The 13425-nt window shown below is 43.1% G+C and overlaps 2 protein-coding genes across 8 annotated transcripts; one reads left to right on the top strand and one right to left on the bottom strand.

Moving 5' to 3' along the window:
- The first annotated feature begins 471 nt into the window (after positions 1 to 471).
- spartb (spartin b) lies at positions 472 to 9168 on the top strand. Of its 5 annotated transcripts, XM_040131110.1 has the most exons (9): positions 472 to 842; positions 1412 to 2244; positions 4453 to 4650; positions 6042 to 6183; positions 6322 to 6516; positions 6609 to 6767; positions 6867 to 6957; positions 7151 to 7206; positions 7988 to 8139. In XM_040131110.1, the coding sequence occupies exons 2-9, from the start codon at positions 1417 to 1419 to the stop codon at positions 8026 to 8028; spliced, it is 1710 nt and encodes a 569-aa protein (XP_039987044.1). In that variant the 5' UTR covers positions 472 to 842; positions 1412 to 1416; the 3' UTR covers positions 8029 to 8139. The 5 variants fall into 5 exon arrangements, with proteins under 5 accessions (XP_039987044.1, XP_039987040.1, XP_039987045.1 ...); XM_040131106.1 differs by lacking the exon at positions 7151 to 7206 and having other exon boundaries at positions 7988 to 9168; XM_040131111.1 differs by lacking the exon at positions 7988 to 8139 and having other exon boundaries at positions 473 to 842; positions 7151 to 7690.
- Positions 9169 to 9771: 603 nt separating this feature from the next.
- Positions 9772 to 13185, bottom strand: LOC120791855. 3 transcript variants are annotated; one of them, XM_040130629.1, is made up of 7 exons: positions 12927 to 13185; positions 12331 to 12382; positions 12093 to 12224; positions 11735 to 11879; positions 11579 to 11646; positions 11409 to 11476; positions 9772 to 11234 (listed from the first exon to the last, which is right to left on the bottom strand). In XM_040130629.1, exons 1-7 carry the CDS (start codon positions 12937 to 12939, stop codon positions 10444 to 10446), a joined length of 1269 nt encoding a protein of 422 aa, XP_039986563.1. In that variant the 5' UTR covers positions 12940 to 13185; the 3' UTR covers positions 9772 to 10443. The 3 variants fall into 3 exon arrangements, with proteins under 3 accessions (XP_039986563.1, XP_039986564.1, XP_039986565.1); XM_040130630.1 differs by having other exon boundaries at positions 12902 to 13183; XM_040130631.1 differs by having other exon boundaries at positions 12114 to 12224; positions 12927 to 13179.
- Between the last annotated feature and the right edge of the window lie 240 nt (positions 13186 to 13425).

Here is a 13425-nt window from a genome sequence, read left to right as displayed (position 1 = left end):
ACACGTGTTGCATTAAATACAATTTGTTAAATACATCAAGGAACAATACTTCTACCTTTGTACCACTGAAACTTCACCATTAATGATCGACCCGGAAACATATCAGCTTTATTATTTAGTCATTTATTTGTTTGTTTGTTTTGTTTAGGTTTTTGTTTTGTCAGCTAAACAAATATAGCTTAAACCTGAACAAAACCTGACCACTAGAGAACAATTAGTATAATGCTGTCATAATAATTCTGTCACTGCGTTTCCGATCATATCAAGTTGGTCAATATATTTTGAAAGGACTTGCCGGAAGTCGGGGTACGCCGCTATGTTCGTGTTGACGCTGACTTGACCAATTAATTGTTATAGTTCCTCGCCGTGACCGCTAGGTGGTAGCATGAATAAGTGGTTTTGAACGTAACTGTATTTAGAATTATATGTGTACTGCCGCCCAGTGGCCGCAGTGGCTAACTGCAACAACTACGATCAATTAAAACTTCCGCTGATGCCGCCAGGGCAGCACTCGCACGCATTCCGGTCGACACTTTCAAAATAGAACCGAGAGGTTTCTCCGTCGCGGAGTTTGAGCCAAACATCGACACACCCTGTCACGGTGCTTTTGCCTTGAAAGGTCGGTGACCGCGGTGGCCGGTCCAGTGTAACATCGCCGCTCCACGCTGGGAGGGAGTCGTCCGCCAGACGGACGCGCAAGTTCGCTCGGGGAAAGACGGCCGCCGCCCGCCGCCCGAAGTCGACGCTCGAGGGTTGTCTCATTTGACGGCGTCGCGCAGCGCTAGCTACGGGAGAGCTAACGGGCTAACTGAGCTGCTCGCCGGGGTCTGTCGCTCACGCAGGTAAGCGCGGATGCCGTCGGCTAGCCAAGGAGCTAATGCTAAATAGCCAACGCTGAAATCATTTCCAGTCGACGGACTCCTCGGGCGCTCACGCTTGTGTTTATGTCGCGGTCGGTGCAGTGAAGTCACGGCGTAAACAGACAGCAGCTGAACCCGTGTGAACAGCGACGTTGGCCGTGGTTAGTTTGTGTCGGCAGCTCCCTCGCCAACTTTAGCCTGTTTTTAGCCGACTTTGGCGACCTCTTCTACGCCAGATAAACCAGCGCACGTAAGTTAGGCAGAGCCAGAGAGACCGGCCAATTCAGACACTCGTCTTTTTTATTTTTTTAAAAATGACTTCTGATCGTAGATAAGGCGAGCTTTAACACCGAGGTCGATGTTAAGTAAGGGGTAAAACGTAAACTGAATAAAAAAATGGCTATTAAACCACGCAAAGTATTATAAAGTAATGTTATTGTGCCCTGTTACGCCGTGCATGTTTTGTCTGTGTGGTCGACAGGTGAGAGTCAACCCATGCTTGGATGAATACAGCAAGTTGTAACGAAAGCTAACTGTAAGTCTTGTTTCAGAGCAAATGGAGAAAGCTAAACAAGATGCCTTCGACAATGCCAGACTGCAAGTGATCAGAGATGGCTACGAGAGAGCCTTCGAGTGCATCAATACAGGACTGACAGCAGACGAGGCCGGAGACAAGGCTCAGGCCCTGGAGCTCTACAAGCGAGGGCGACAGCACCTCCTCAGGGCCACCAGCGTGCCCTCACAGGGAGAGGAGTGCGTGGGCAGCTCCTGGGAATCGGCCAGGCAGATGCAGCAGAAGATGCAGGAGACGCTGAACAACATCACCACTCGCCTGGCCATCCTGGAGACCAGCTCTGACCATGGATCTGCGCCTACGCTGCGCACCACCGGTGCCACGGGCATGTCTGCAGACTGTCTCTACCCAAAAATCCCCACCAAAGAGAAGCCAGAGAGGCCAGCTCCAACCAAGCTGCTCTCCGCTAATGGCCAGGCAGCAGGAGCCGTAGGAGGCACGCCTGCGTGCAGTAGCGTGGGTCTGCCTCTTTCGCCTACCAGACAGCTTCTGGTCCCAGCCGATCAGCCGCCGGCTTACTCTCCTCATGCGGCTGATGGCCACCTATCTATTTCATATGGAACAGATGTAGGCGAGATGTCAGTGGTGGGGGATGAGTTCTACAGCCGCACATCTACCTCGACACCGTCTCCCCAGAGCATGGGCGAGGAAGGAGAGGAGCTGCTGTACATCCCTTATGGTGTGCAGATATTCTACGTCACACCTGAAGGTCAAGTGAGTGCCCCGTCCTACCCTGGCTACCTGCGGCTGGTGAAGTTTACTAGTGATCACTCTGACAGAATGCCCAACCGACCACCAGCATTTCTGCAGGTAAGAGAAAATAGACGCATTACCCCAGATGTTTCAGCACGGTAAAACGCTCTCCACCATGAAGCTTGGAAGGGCTAGATGAGCCGCTCTCGTGCCCGTTTGATGCAATGACTGCGAGTGGAATGTCACCACTGCAGTTTCATCAGCGCTGTTTAATCTTTCCTGTGCCCTTTAACCTGATTTTGTAAGATGTTTGCTCGGCGCTCATCAAAACCGCTTGGACTGTGAGTCACCAGCGGGCCGAGATAGGCTTGTTAATCAGCCCTATCCCTTTGCCCTATGGACGTGGCCATGTGAGCGTTTTTGACTTAGTGCCCTAATCCCATTTGGTTTATGCCTATGATGTCATCCTCCTGGTGAGTCCCTAATCAGTATCATTATTGGCTCAAAATTGGACAAAGACGGTACCTCAGTCGTCACCCACTGAACATTAATTCATTTTTTGACAGAAAAATGAATATAAACATAAGGAACATCTGAAGCTGATTTGATGCGACTTAATTTTTCCTCTATACGTAGGAAACACTGGATGGGAACTGGAAGATCTCATAACTCTCTAAATGGGAAAAATGGTGTTAAAATATATTTGAATTTGAATTATAAAGGATTTTTTTTTTTTTTAATTTTTTTTTTTAATTGTGATGTGTAAAATACACAGTAAAATACCAGAAAATAGTTACACTTGTACAATCTGATGCAGTCAAACACAGCAGCGGCACATCCTACATTAATGAGGTTCACCATTTTCAGTTGTTGTTTAAACAACAACGTATTCAGTAATGTATTCGTAATCAATAACGTATTCACAAGGATGCTATGCTCCTGTTTCCAGTTACCTGCCACCACTATGGGCACCCAACCATGCATTCAAGTGAAAGTCACCACTTAACCGGGAACCTAGTGGCTCTGTAGCACTGACACTGTCTCTCATCGGCGTTGCCTGTCTGCTGTCCTCTCTTCAGTCCATTGTCAGGGCCTACAAGTTTACTGAATTTTGTTAGTAAAGTGAATTCTGCTGTCAGTTGCCAGCACCGATCAAGTGGAGCATCGTCCTGCTGTGTTTTCACAGAGCGTCACCCCGGAGTGAATTCATTTTGGCGGTGACAGATGAAAGGCAGCCCTTAAAAGAGGTATTTTTACTTCCTGCGAGATCAGGTTTTTGGTAAAGATAGAAATTCAGCAAAGCCTCTGCTTTAAAGTTCTCTATGACAGAATGACCCTGCACATGGACAGACTGGCAGCTGTGACAATATATTGCACAACAGGGGGTTGAGTCCTTTTTTTTTTTTTTTTTTTTTTTAGTTTTCGATTCTTACTATCAAACGGTTCAGGAATATTTTTGCATTGTGCATCTGTATCGCCACAAAAATACAACCTGTCAACCTGTTTGTTTTGCCACAAACACACCAGCGGCCCTGATTAGTCTGAGAGACTCAGCAGACATTTCTTTTTTACTGACTCGGTGTAATTTAGTCAATGAGAGGCACGGACATAAATCAGCCCTCATTGAAGTGCGCTGTTACTTTGTCCCCAGCCAGTGCACAGTGATAAGATAAGAAATGACACAAAGCGATGTAAACTTATCTGCTTAGGCTTTTGTTAAGAGGCTGAATCAATGCTTTTATCTAAATAATGCAACACATCCTGTCTTGAGCATTTTTGTGTCGGTTTTTTTTGGCAGTGTTTTGACCTGCTGTCTGTTAATACAGCCGATGCACTGGACACTAGCGGGTCATGAGACTGAAATTTGACTCCTCATTGGGGAATTTCCCAGGTGCTATTGCCAGTGGGGGACATCTGTGATTCACATGAGTGCAAGTAATTATCTAAATCCCGCTTACACTGTTATGCCCTATAATCCTGTTAGACATGCAGCAGTCAGAGGGAGACAGTGTCCTCTTGTTTTTCTTCTTTCAGACAGTTCACTGTGCTGCACTAATCAGGATCTCCATTAGACATGTCAGGCTCGCCATTTCGAGGTTGCATTTGAAAACCTGTAAATAAGCTTAATGTCTTTGCAGACCTCTTTCCCCCTCTTACATTTTACTTCCACGTAAATTCACTCATCATCGTACTTTGCTGTACATTAGGGCGAAAACGGGAAATGTTGAGCCATTACGCATCATCATGGTGTCATACGTTTACCTATTCCTTATCAGATTTTCCATCACTCTTTATTTTTCCTAAACTTCTCCTGCTTTTTGACAGGTGTGCGACTGGCTGTATCCTCTCATGTCTATGGACTCTCCAGTGTTGCTGTGTAACACTGGTGTGTTCATGTTTCCGGACATGATGGCGCCAGCTCCAGGCTATTATGTGGGGGTGGTGTTGTCCTCTGAGCTGCCTGCTACAGAAAGGGAATTGTTCCAGGACCTACTTTCCCAGATGACAGATCTCAGGGTCCAGGTCAGTCAGATCTGCGACAACACAGCGCATGTTTCGATGTTCTCTGGGGGAACAGCTGTATTAAATGTATATCAGTGCAGGTCATCTGCCTCTTAATGACATGCATTTTGCACTGATTTTTTTTCTCACTGACCAAATGCTCACAGAAAACGTTCTCTGAAATGTATTTCTACTTTTTTCACATCAAAATATGTTTACAGAAGAGTTTGAAGTCACCAAAGAATTGTTACTCAATGCCCATTGGTAACTCCTCTTGTGCCAGTGGGGGGCACAGAGCTGTTTTAGGCAAATGTGACTGTAAAGTTGGAGTGATCTGCAGCTGATGGTAGTTTCAGGCCCATGAAGGTGGATGCCTCTTCATTTTTTCTAGTGTGTTCTTTAAAAGCTGAGATCCCCCTTCATCGGTCTGATTGTTCCGTAAGATACGCTAGAATAATATATGCTAGTATACTAGAATACCTGAGCCTCAGCTGCTAATGTTGACTTAACAAACCGTTGTTTCCCATACAGAAGAATCTGATTATCCAACGAAGTCGATTTTTCCTCACACCTAAATATATTTTGTGCAGTTGAAAGTGCAAAATGTTGCAGTTGTTAACTTGTGATTTCACTGCTGTTTTGTGGTCCCCAACCATCCTCCACCTTTTCCCAGGTCAGTCATCACAAACACATTTTGAAGGCATAGGAAACACTGCAGTTATTAAATCTCTTCCTCCCATGAATGAGATTGTAGCTGCCGCTTACGCAATGCTTCGAGGCTGCAGGCTGAGAGGATTCCAAACCTTTCTCGTTGTTTTGGCCTGGCATGACACTCTCGCTCCTGCTTACTTTTGAGCTGGCACACTTCCCCAAGTTGCCCCTGCCTCAGCACTGTGGGGATTTTAGACAGACAGGTGAGGAGAATTAATCAGTTATAATGCTCTTATCTGTAGCAGCTAGAACAACTAGAGGAGCTGCAGCTGAAAGACGAGTGCCAGTTCAGCCATGACGGGGATAACTCAGATCGATGCCAAACAAGGTCATTTCTGATGTGTGCAGTCAGGCTAGTTATATTCTCTGATGGATTTGGTTCCCTATCAGCAAGTAGGCACTTTTGTGTTGTTTTCCTTTTGGGTCAAGTTGAAGATTTTGGTTTTTCAGCCCAGGAGACTGTTTTGCATGGAGACATTTTAAAAAGACAGTCTCTTTGTGGCAGACAGACAGTGCATTGTAACGAGAAGCGCAGAACAGTGAGAGGAGCTATTGTGCGAACTTGGGTTACTTGGAGACGAGCATCTGAACAGAGATGTGTACAGCTTGTCCAAAGTTGTGACTGACAAGTAGTTCTTATTTTCAGCTCACATTGTCCGTCTTCATCTTACAGTGGCTAACCAATGTGTCTATATGATCAGGCACCAGATGAAGCTGCAGACACCATTAATCTCAGTCAGAAAGTGTCCATCGCTACACCTGAGGAGACTGCACCAGCAGCGACCGAGGAGGATAAGGCTCTGCCCGAGTGGAGTGAAAAGGTGGCAAGTGGGATCCTGACAGGTGAGGTTACATTGTGCCCTCAGACTTATTCATTCTTATGCTTTAGTTTGTTAGTAATTAGTTTAGAAAGATGTTGTTCATGAATATAGATCAGCAGTGCAGCATGGTTAACCCTGTGTGATCCTGTTGGCCTTTCAGGCGCGTCCTGGTTAAGCTGGGGTCTGGTGAAAGGAGCTGAGTTCACAGGCAAGGCCATTCACAAAGGGGCATCCAAACTCAGAGAACACATCACTCCAGAGGACAAACCCACCCACGTCAGCCCCACGGTCACCAAAGGCCTCCACGTTGCCAAGCAAGCGACGGGGGGCGCCGTCAAAGTCAGCCAGTTTCTAGGTGACTAAGTCATCTTCAGTCAGCATGTTTTACTGACCTTGTGTGGTTATTTGGCAGTGGCTCTCTAATTGAGTAATGCTGTGACACTGCAGTGGACGGGGTGTGTGCTGTCGCTGGCTGTGTGGGCCGGGAGTTGGCTCCACACGTGAAAAAACATGGAGGCAAGCTGATCCCCGAGTCTATGAGGAAAGACAAGGAAGGGCGTTCCAACATAGACGGAGCCATGGTGGTGGCTGCTAGTGGAGTGCAAGGTGGAGTTTATCTACACTCTATATTCTCTAAGAGGAAGTAGTTTATAAGAAATGTACTAAAATATGCTGACATGCCTCATATGTTGCGTATTTGCCCAGGGTTTGCAACCATGTGGACTGGTTTGGAAGTAGCAGCAAAGAACATTACTACGAGTGTTGCATCAGAGACAGTCACCACTGTAAAACACAAGTAAGTCTTCCCTTTTTATTTTCAGATACTTGTCCGACCACTGTCACTTGCCTGAATATACAACAATTAAAATTTTTGCTCAGCACTGCTTGCTAGACAGGTTATTGATGTGTATGTTGCAAATGACCCCTTGCATTATGCAAGCAAAACCAAACGTGCACTCACTCATTTTCCTCTTCAATTTGCTTTGCAGATTTAGGGGTCTCCAAAACATCTTTGACCCACCTAATGAGAATAATGAGAAGAAGTGTAATTTTTCATAATTATACACAGCCGTTTAACTCTTGACACCACTAATCACAAGCATGACATTTTTTTGTTTGTTTTGAATGATTTGGCTCTTGTACAGAGCACTCTGAAGTCATCTCTGCTGTGGCAATTCACTACCCTTCCCCGTGTGGCAATTCGCACGATGACGCTGCTTTCACTGATTTCTCTGAGTCTCTCTAATGGAAATATCACAAATAGCAACATTTCTGTCCTGCCCGATTTTAAAAATCTTGCCATATTGTATGAATTTGTGCTACGTCTTCCAATGATGAACGATATATCTGCACAATATAGTTGCTCATCTATTTAAATAGGGTTGAGCAATACCATGTTATATATCATGAGAAAATATGAATTTGTCAACTGTCAGGAGTTTTTGCTAAACACTTTCTACCCTTAAGAGAAGTACCTTGATTTATCAGTTATTAAAGTTACTGGATTAGCAATAAAAAACTTTCCCATTTGGCTATTTCATCTTTAAATTGTTTCTTAATTCAAATTCAATTTTGATATTTTGGGGGGGGGGAGATTATATATACCATGAAAGATGATTATATCCATATTGAAAAACTGATTAAAATTCAGATTCTGGCAGTCAGAAATTTCTTAATTTAAGAGTGTGCACTTGCATGGGTGAAGTTCACATAGAGCATGGCCTCTTCGCAGTCCTTGCACTGCATATTGATTAATTCTCCCCAAATCCTCCTCTTTCCCCCCGCCTCTCGCTCTGACCTTTCACCCAATCTGACTTCTGATGAAGGTACGGAGCAGCAGCAGGACAAGCCACAGACCACGCTGTAAATTCTGCCATTAATGTCGGTCTCACTGCCTTCAACATTGACAACCTGGGGATTAAGGCTGTGGTGAAAAGGACTGGAAAGCACACGGCGCAGGCCATTTTGGAAGACTACAAGCTCCAGGAAAAACCCGAGAACGAGAAGCAAGTGGAGAAATATGAGAAATAGCCTTTAGTGCCCTCCCTCATTCCCTCAGCAGCGCCTTAAAACATCACTTTTAGTCCTCTAAATAATAATATATATTTAATCTAAATTATTTATAAAAGATGTTCCATATGTGCGAGACAGCTACTGTCATATACATATCCTGAAAGTTTGATACAGCTCTTAAGCACTTTAATTTTTGTGTAAAATGAGGTAGATGGACCTAAATGTGGAGAAAAAGGAAGATTATACTGTATAACCCAGATTAAAATCTCTACAGTACATTAAAACACAATATAACATTCAGGTATTATCACTTACCTTGAGAATAACAGTTTAACTCTGCTGTTTGTACTAAGAAAGTGGTTGTTGACTAGACGCTGGAACTTTTCCTAATCTTCAAGAAGTATCTGTGTGAGTTTTCCCCAGATAGGGTAAGTGCAATTTATATACTTTGAATGAGAGATGAAAAATATTACCTACATGTCAATATTTTCAGATATGATGGTTTGAGACAAAATATTGTGTGCTATACTGTTGTTTTCCCCTGGGGTGTTGAAAATGAGAAGTAATCACTGCTGCTCGCCGTGCCTGCAAATTTCAAATGATATGCAAAAATCGAATGTTTTGTAAAACTGAAGCTGTCAAACATGTCCATAGTTTATTATGTATTTTTGTTATATCTCTAATATGTAGCGAGAGCTATTGCTGTCTAAAGCTGTAAAACTGATGTGTTCTGCTACAATCTGCAGTGCGTTTCAGTTCACTTATAGCCACATATTTTCAAAATGTTGATGTTTATAGTATTTCATATGAAATTAATGTTTTATTTTTATTTTTGAGTGAAGTGATCTGGTTTGTCTCTTTTCAAATTCCAGCTTTAAGCCCTCAGCAGGTAACTCTAATTTCCAGATGGCTTTCAAGTACTCCACTAGTTGCGCATTGAGATTTCTTTACCACCTGAAATAATGAGATTTTTCTGAAAAAATAAAATGTTTGAACAGACAAGAAATTCAGTATTTTTTTTTCAGATTTGGGGAGTTACTTATTTTGTGCCGTACGAAGTAAGAACAGGATTTGGTCAGGGAAACAATTCCATTTGCATTTTTTTTTCTTCTGCAACTGTTAAAATCCAGTAAACACAATGTAAACACTATCTTGAACATATAATCCCAACACCGCCACCTAGTGGCTGTATGTTTTACAACGTTAATTATCACAGAATATTTGATCAAATTTTAGGTTTGTTCTCTAAATTCCTTTTCTGCTAAATGAAGGACTTCAGTCGAGAAAATGGATCATCCAAATTAGTTTTACATATTTCATTCAGCCAGGGTTTTAGTAATCACTCTGTAACAACTGGGAAATTAAGTCCAGAGTGTTTAATATTTAGATTGAGTAAAATAATTCATGAAATTAAGACTGGAAAAGTATGAGGCAGGACACAACCTCAAATTGCTCCTGATGCTCAGGCCAGCACCTTGAACTGCAGCTTCCTGCTATTCGTGTGAATGAGTGCTATATAAATACAGCTATTTACCATTCATTTCATAGATTTAAAAAAAAGTGATATTCGAGATTTTACATAAGCAAATGACAGAAATACTGAAGAAAACATTTTATTCAACTCTAAGACAAAAACATGGTCCTCACATGGTTTCCCATTGATTTAACACAAATAATCCACTATACAGACTGGACACTTTTAAAATTGTCTGAAAAATACAAAATATGACTGATCTTTATTTACTGTACCTCAAAAATTAAAGAGATGCATGACTGCCATAATTCTTGCAATATTCTGCTGAAAAACTAAGGATTAATACAGTTGGAAATCCCATCTGTAATTTTTTTGACAAAAAAAATTTGGGAAAAACTGCACTTTTACTCCATATGGAAAAAAATGACAAGTAAATGCCTTTATTGAGGTCTGCATACTATGCAGCACACAGACCTCACTGACACTGAAGAAGACGGTACAATGTCTGTGCACAGACTGCACCTACCGTATATAGACATGCATTGCATGCCAAGCTACTTTATGTAGACCCGTTCAAAACAAATGACATCAATGCAGCTCTAGCTCAATAGAGACTGTTGAAAAAAAAAAATTCTGTCTTTCACATGCAGTGTAGACAATTATAAAATGTAGGCAATAAAAGAAAAAACACTAACCAATACATCCACATCTATTTCTCTAGAATTTGACCATTTGAAACTGCAAATATACACATATATATGAAGCATATCATTAGTGACATTTCCAGCCATATAGCTAGTTGGACCCTGTGTAAGGTGAAAGAACCGTGTTTACAAGATTAGCATCAGGGAAGCTCAAGTTACCACTGGCATCCAGCAGCAAATCCAGCCAAAAGGGACTGACCCCATCCTGCGGACTGTCTGTCAAAGGGCTACTACTATAGAGGTCACTCTCCTGAAGGAGTCTTGAATCACACAGAGCATCTGGCACTGGCTGATTTCCATTCTCAGCAATTGATGCTGCACTTTGAAACACAGACAATGGGACAAGTGGTTGGTTTGTAAAATCTACTGCTGAAACACTGTCAGTTAGACCAACCAGGGGTGAATCAATTTGACTCGGATCTCCTGGGGGTAAAATGAAATTTGCTACAGTAGTCGGTTCAGGTGGGTTGTAGGCTGGGCCAAGAGTCACTGATGAAAGAGAAACGGGGTCCGCCGGACCAGGAGGTACATCCAATACTACATGGCTTGAAGATGGGTCCAGTCCCGTCTGTGGTAAAGAGCTGCTGATTATTTCTGATGTGAAAGCACATGAAGTGGGGTTCATAAATGCAGAGGTTGGCTTCAGCCAGTTATTTTCCACAGACTGAAATGACGCAGAGAGGAACTGATCCTGGCACACTGGCAGCATTTGTCCCCAGGGAACGGCCGATTTGTCCAACAGTATTGGCGGGGCATGCGCTGTGGTCAGGCCTTCTGCTGTAGGAAGCAGCTGATCCATTGTCAGAGGATTAGTTATTGTGATGGATGGCTGATTTTGTTTTTTACAGTTCTCATGCGGAGTGCATCTTCTTGAAACATGATCTGAAATTACCACAGAAAAACACCACATTAACAAACTCACACTGCAGCAAAGCCTCCCAAAACTATGCACTTAATTTATTTGAGAATTGTTATTCCAAGATTGCAAGACATAGTCAGCAAAACTGCAACAATAGACAAAAATAACAAATAAATTAAGTAAGCAAATAATCATACTCTCAGTTGCCTTCTTAGCAGCAGGCTTTGCTCTTTTTGATGTGTTCTTCTTTAGCCTGACTGTTCTTCTGAAGGAGAAAAAAAAAAAAAAAAAAAATTAAAAAGTTCATAAGCATTAACTTTATCGGTCTCAAAAAATTGGCAATGACTATGTACAGGACAGTTTCTACCGTTTTTTCTGTGGTCTCTGTGTGTTTTTCCACAAACCACCCACGTTTTCCTCAACTGCTCTATTAACCTGCGGAAAGCAAGATATTAAAATCATGAAAATGATCACGGCAAAACTTTGGCTTTCCGTGCTGCTAAAAAGGATGCAGTAGACCTACTTTAGACAGGATGTCTGGAGGCAGAGTTTCCTTCAGGTAGCTCATGTACCTTGCAGTGAGCTCCAGTGTCGTTGCTGTGTCTAACTGACAATTGACAAAGGGCAGGAGGTCACACAAGCGTTGGCAAGATGCTCTGATTTGAAGCCTGGGAAAACGAAAATATAAAACAACAAGAATACGTGAATATGTACAGCAAACATGAGCCAAAACTTATTGTTGATACAGTGTCACCACTCAACTAATTAATCTCCAAATTAGGATTATGAACACACACACGCAATGGACAAGATGCCCACAAATGAACAGAAAACAAAGATTTTCAGCAGATAACCACTTTAAGTTGCTTTGATACCACAACCTGGAACTGACTAAGCCCAACCTCCGTCTTTGTTCCTTGTGAGAGTGAAGAGAAGGTTGGAGCTCACGTCTCTTTTCAGAAGAGGGGCAGCGCTTCCCTCTAGTAGGTTCAGCTTTACGATCATCCTTGAACCTGTGGAGAAACAGAGCCCTGAATCGTCACAGCGCAGAGATGTCTCGTTTCTATTCAAAACAGTTACTGTGATGAAAATTAGTGTTCGTCGGTGCTCCTCGCTTACCTCTCAGACGCTGAAGTTTCATAAGATTGGAATGATTCGCTCCCAGGTTTGTCTAAAAAGAAATGTATTGAGCTTTTGAGGGTGCGATCCTAAAGGCCCAACTTACTCTAGGAATATTTACAGAGCATATCTACACTTCGTCTTCATACTTGGAGGAATAAAAAAAAAAAAAAATGCAATGAAATTAATGTTCTCATAACACTTGAAGGATACAGGTAAAAGTCGTGAAATTAGGAAGCGTAAGTCAGCTTTTCAACAGGTCAGAAACGTTTCTCCAAATATTTTAAGACCTTTTAGAAGGACAGTCAGATCAGCAAACTGTGGCTTCCTTGAAAAACAACCTTCCAAACTCTGAGGGTAAGTTAATTATGCCTTCAGCGGGCCAGCTGGACAATTGCCCTATGGTGGAGTAATTGTTTTTTATCAGGTTGAATAAATCAAATTGCTGATAGCCACAAAGGTTGGAATGCGTCCTGGACCTGCTCCCAGAAGTTCGTTCGGGGTGCAGGCCTATTGAAAGTATGACACCCCCGCTGTGAAGATTTTTTGATACAAAACACTTGCAAATTACCCATTGGGTGGCCCTCTGCTCATACTTAGGTAGCTCATTAGTTCCCGTGTCAAACGCGTCCCTCAGCCGCCGATCACTATTATCCACGCTGCCTGGCTGCGACCGAACCAATTAAGTATACATATCACCTACACCTGTGCGGGCTGCTCTCAATCCAGACCAGGTACGTAGGCGCATCAGACTTGCGGTGCGTGACTAGCTGTCACCCCCCCCCAACCCCCCAGCACGTATGCTGCCCGGTCACCTTGTGTAGGACTAATTTAATGCCTGTTTTTCGGCAGTGAAATCAGCAGTAGAACCGGAAATGAACAAACCCCCGCCTGGGATGTTTGACACGGCTCTGTGTTAGGGTTAGCTTGCTTAGCTAACCTAGCTACGGGCTGAAAGGCTAGCTATATCATCATTAGATTAGATTCCAGGGCTCGGGAAGAGGTGGCGTGTCGACGTCTATTTTCCCCGTCGTTATGGGTTTTTCCCCCCTTAACCTTACCCCTAACCCAGACGAGTCGTCGCTTATGAAGCTT

This window comes from Xiphias gladius, chromosome 7 (assembly GCF_016859285.1).
Source record: "Xiphias gladius isolate SHS-SW01 ecotype Sanya breed wild chromosome 7, ASM1685928v1, whole genome shotgun sequence".
Taxonomy (NCBI): Eukaryota; Metazoa; Chordata; class Actinopteri; order Istiophoriformes; family Xiphiidae; genus Xiphias; species Xiphias gladius.
This window is presented reverse-complemented; position numbering and strand designations above follow the sequence as displayed.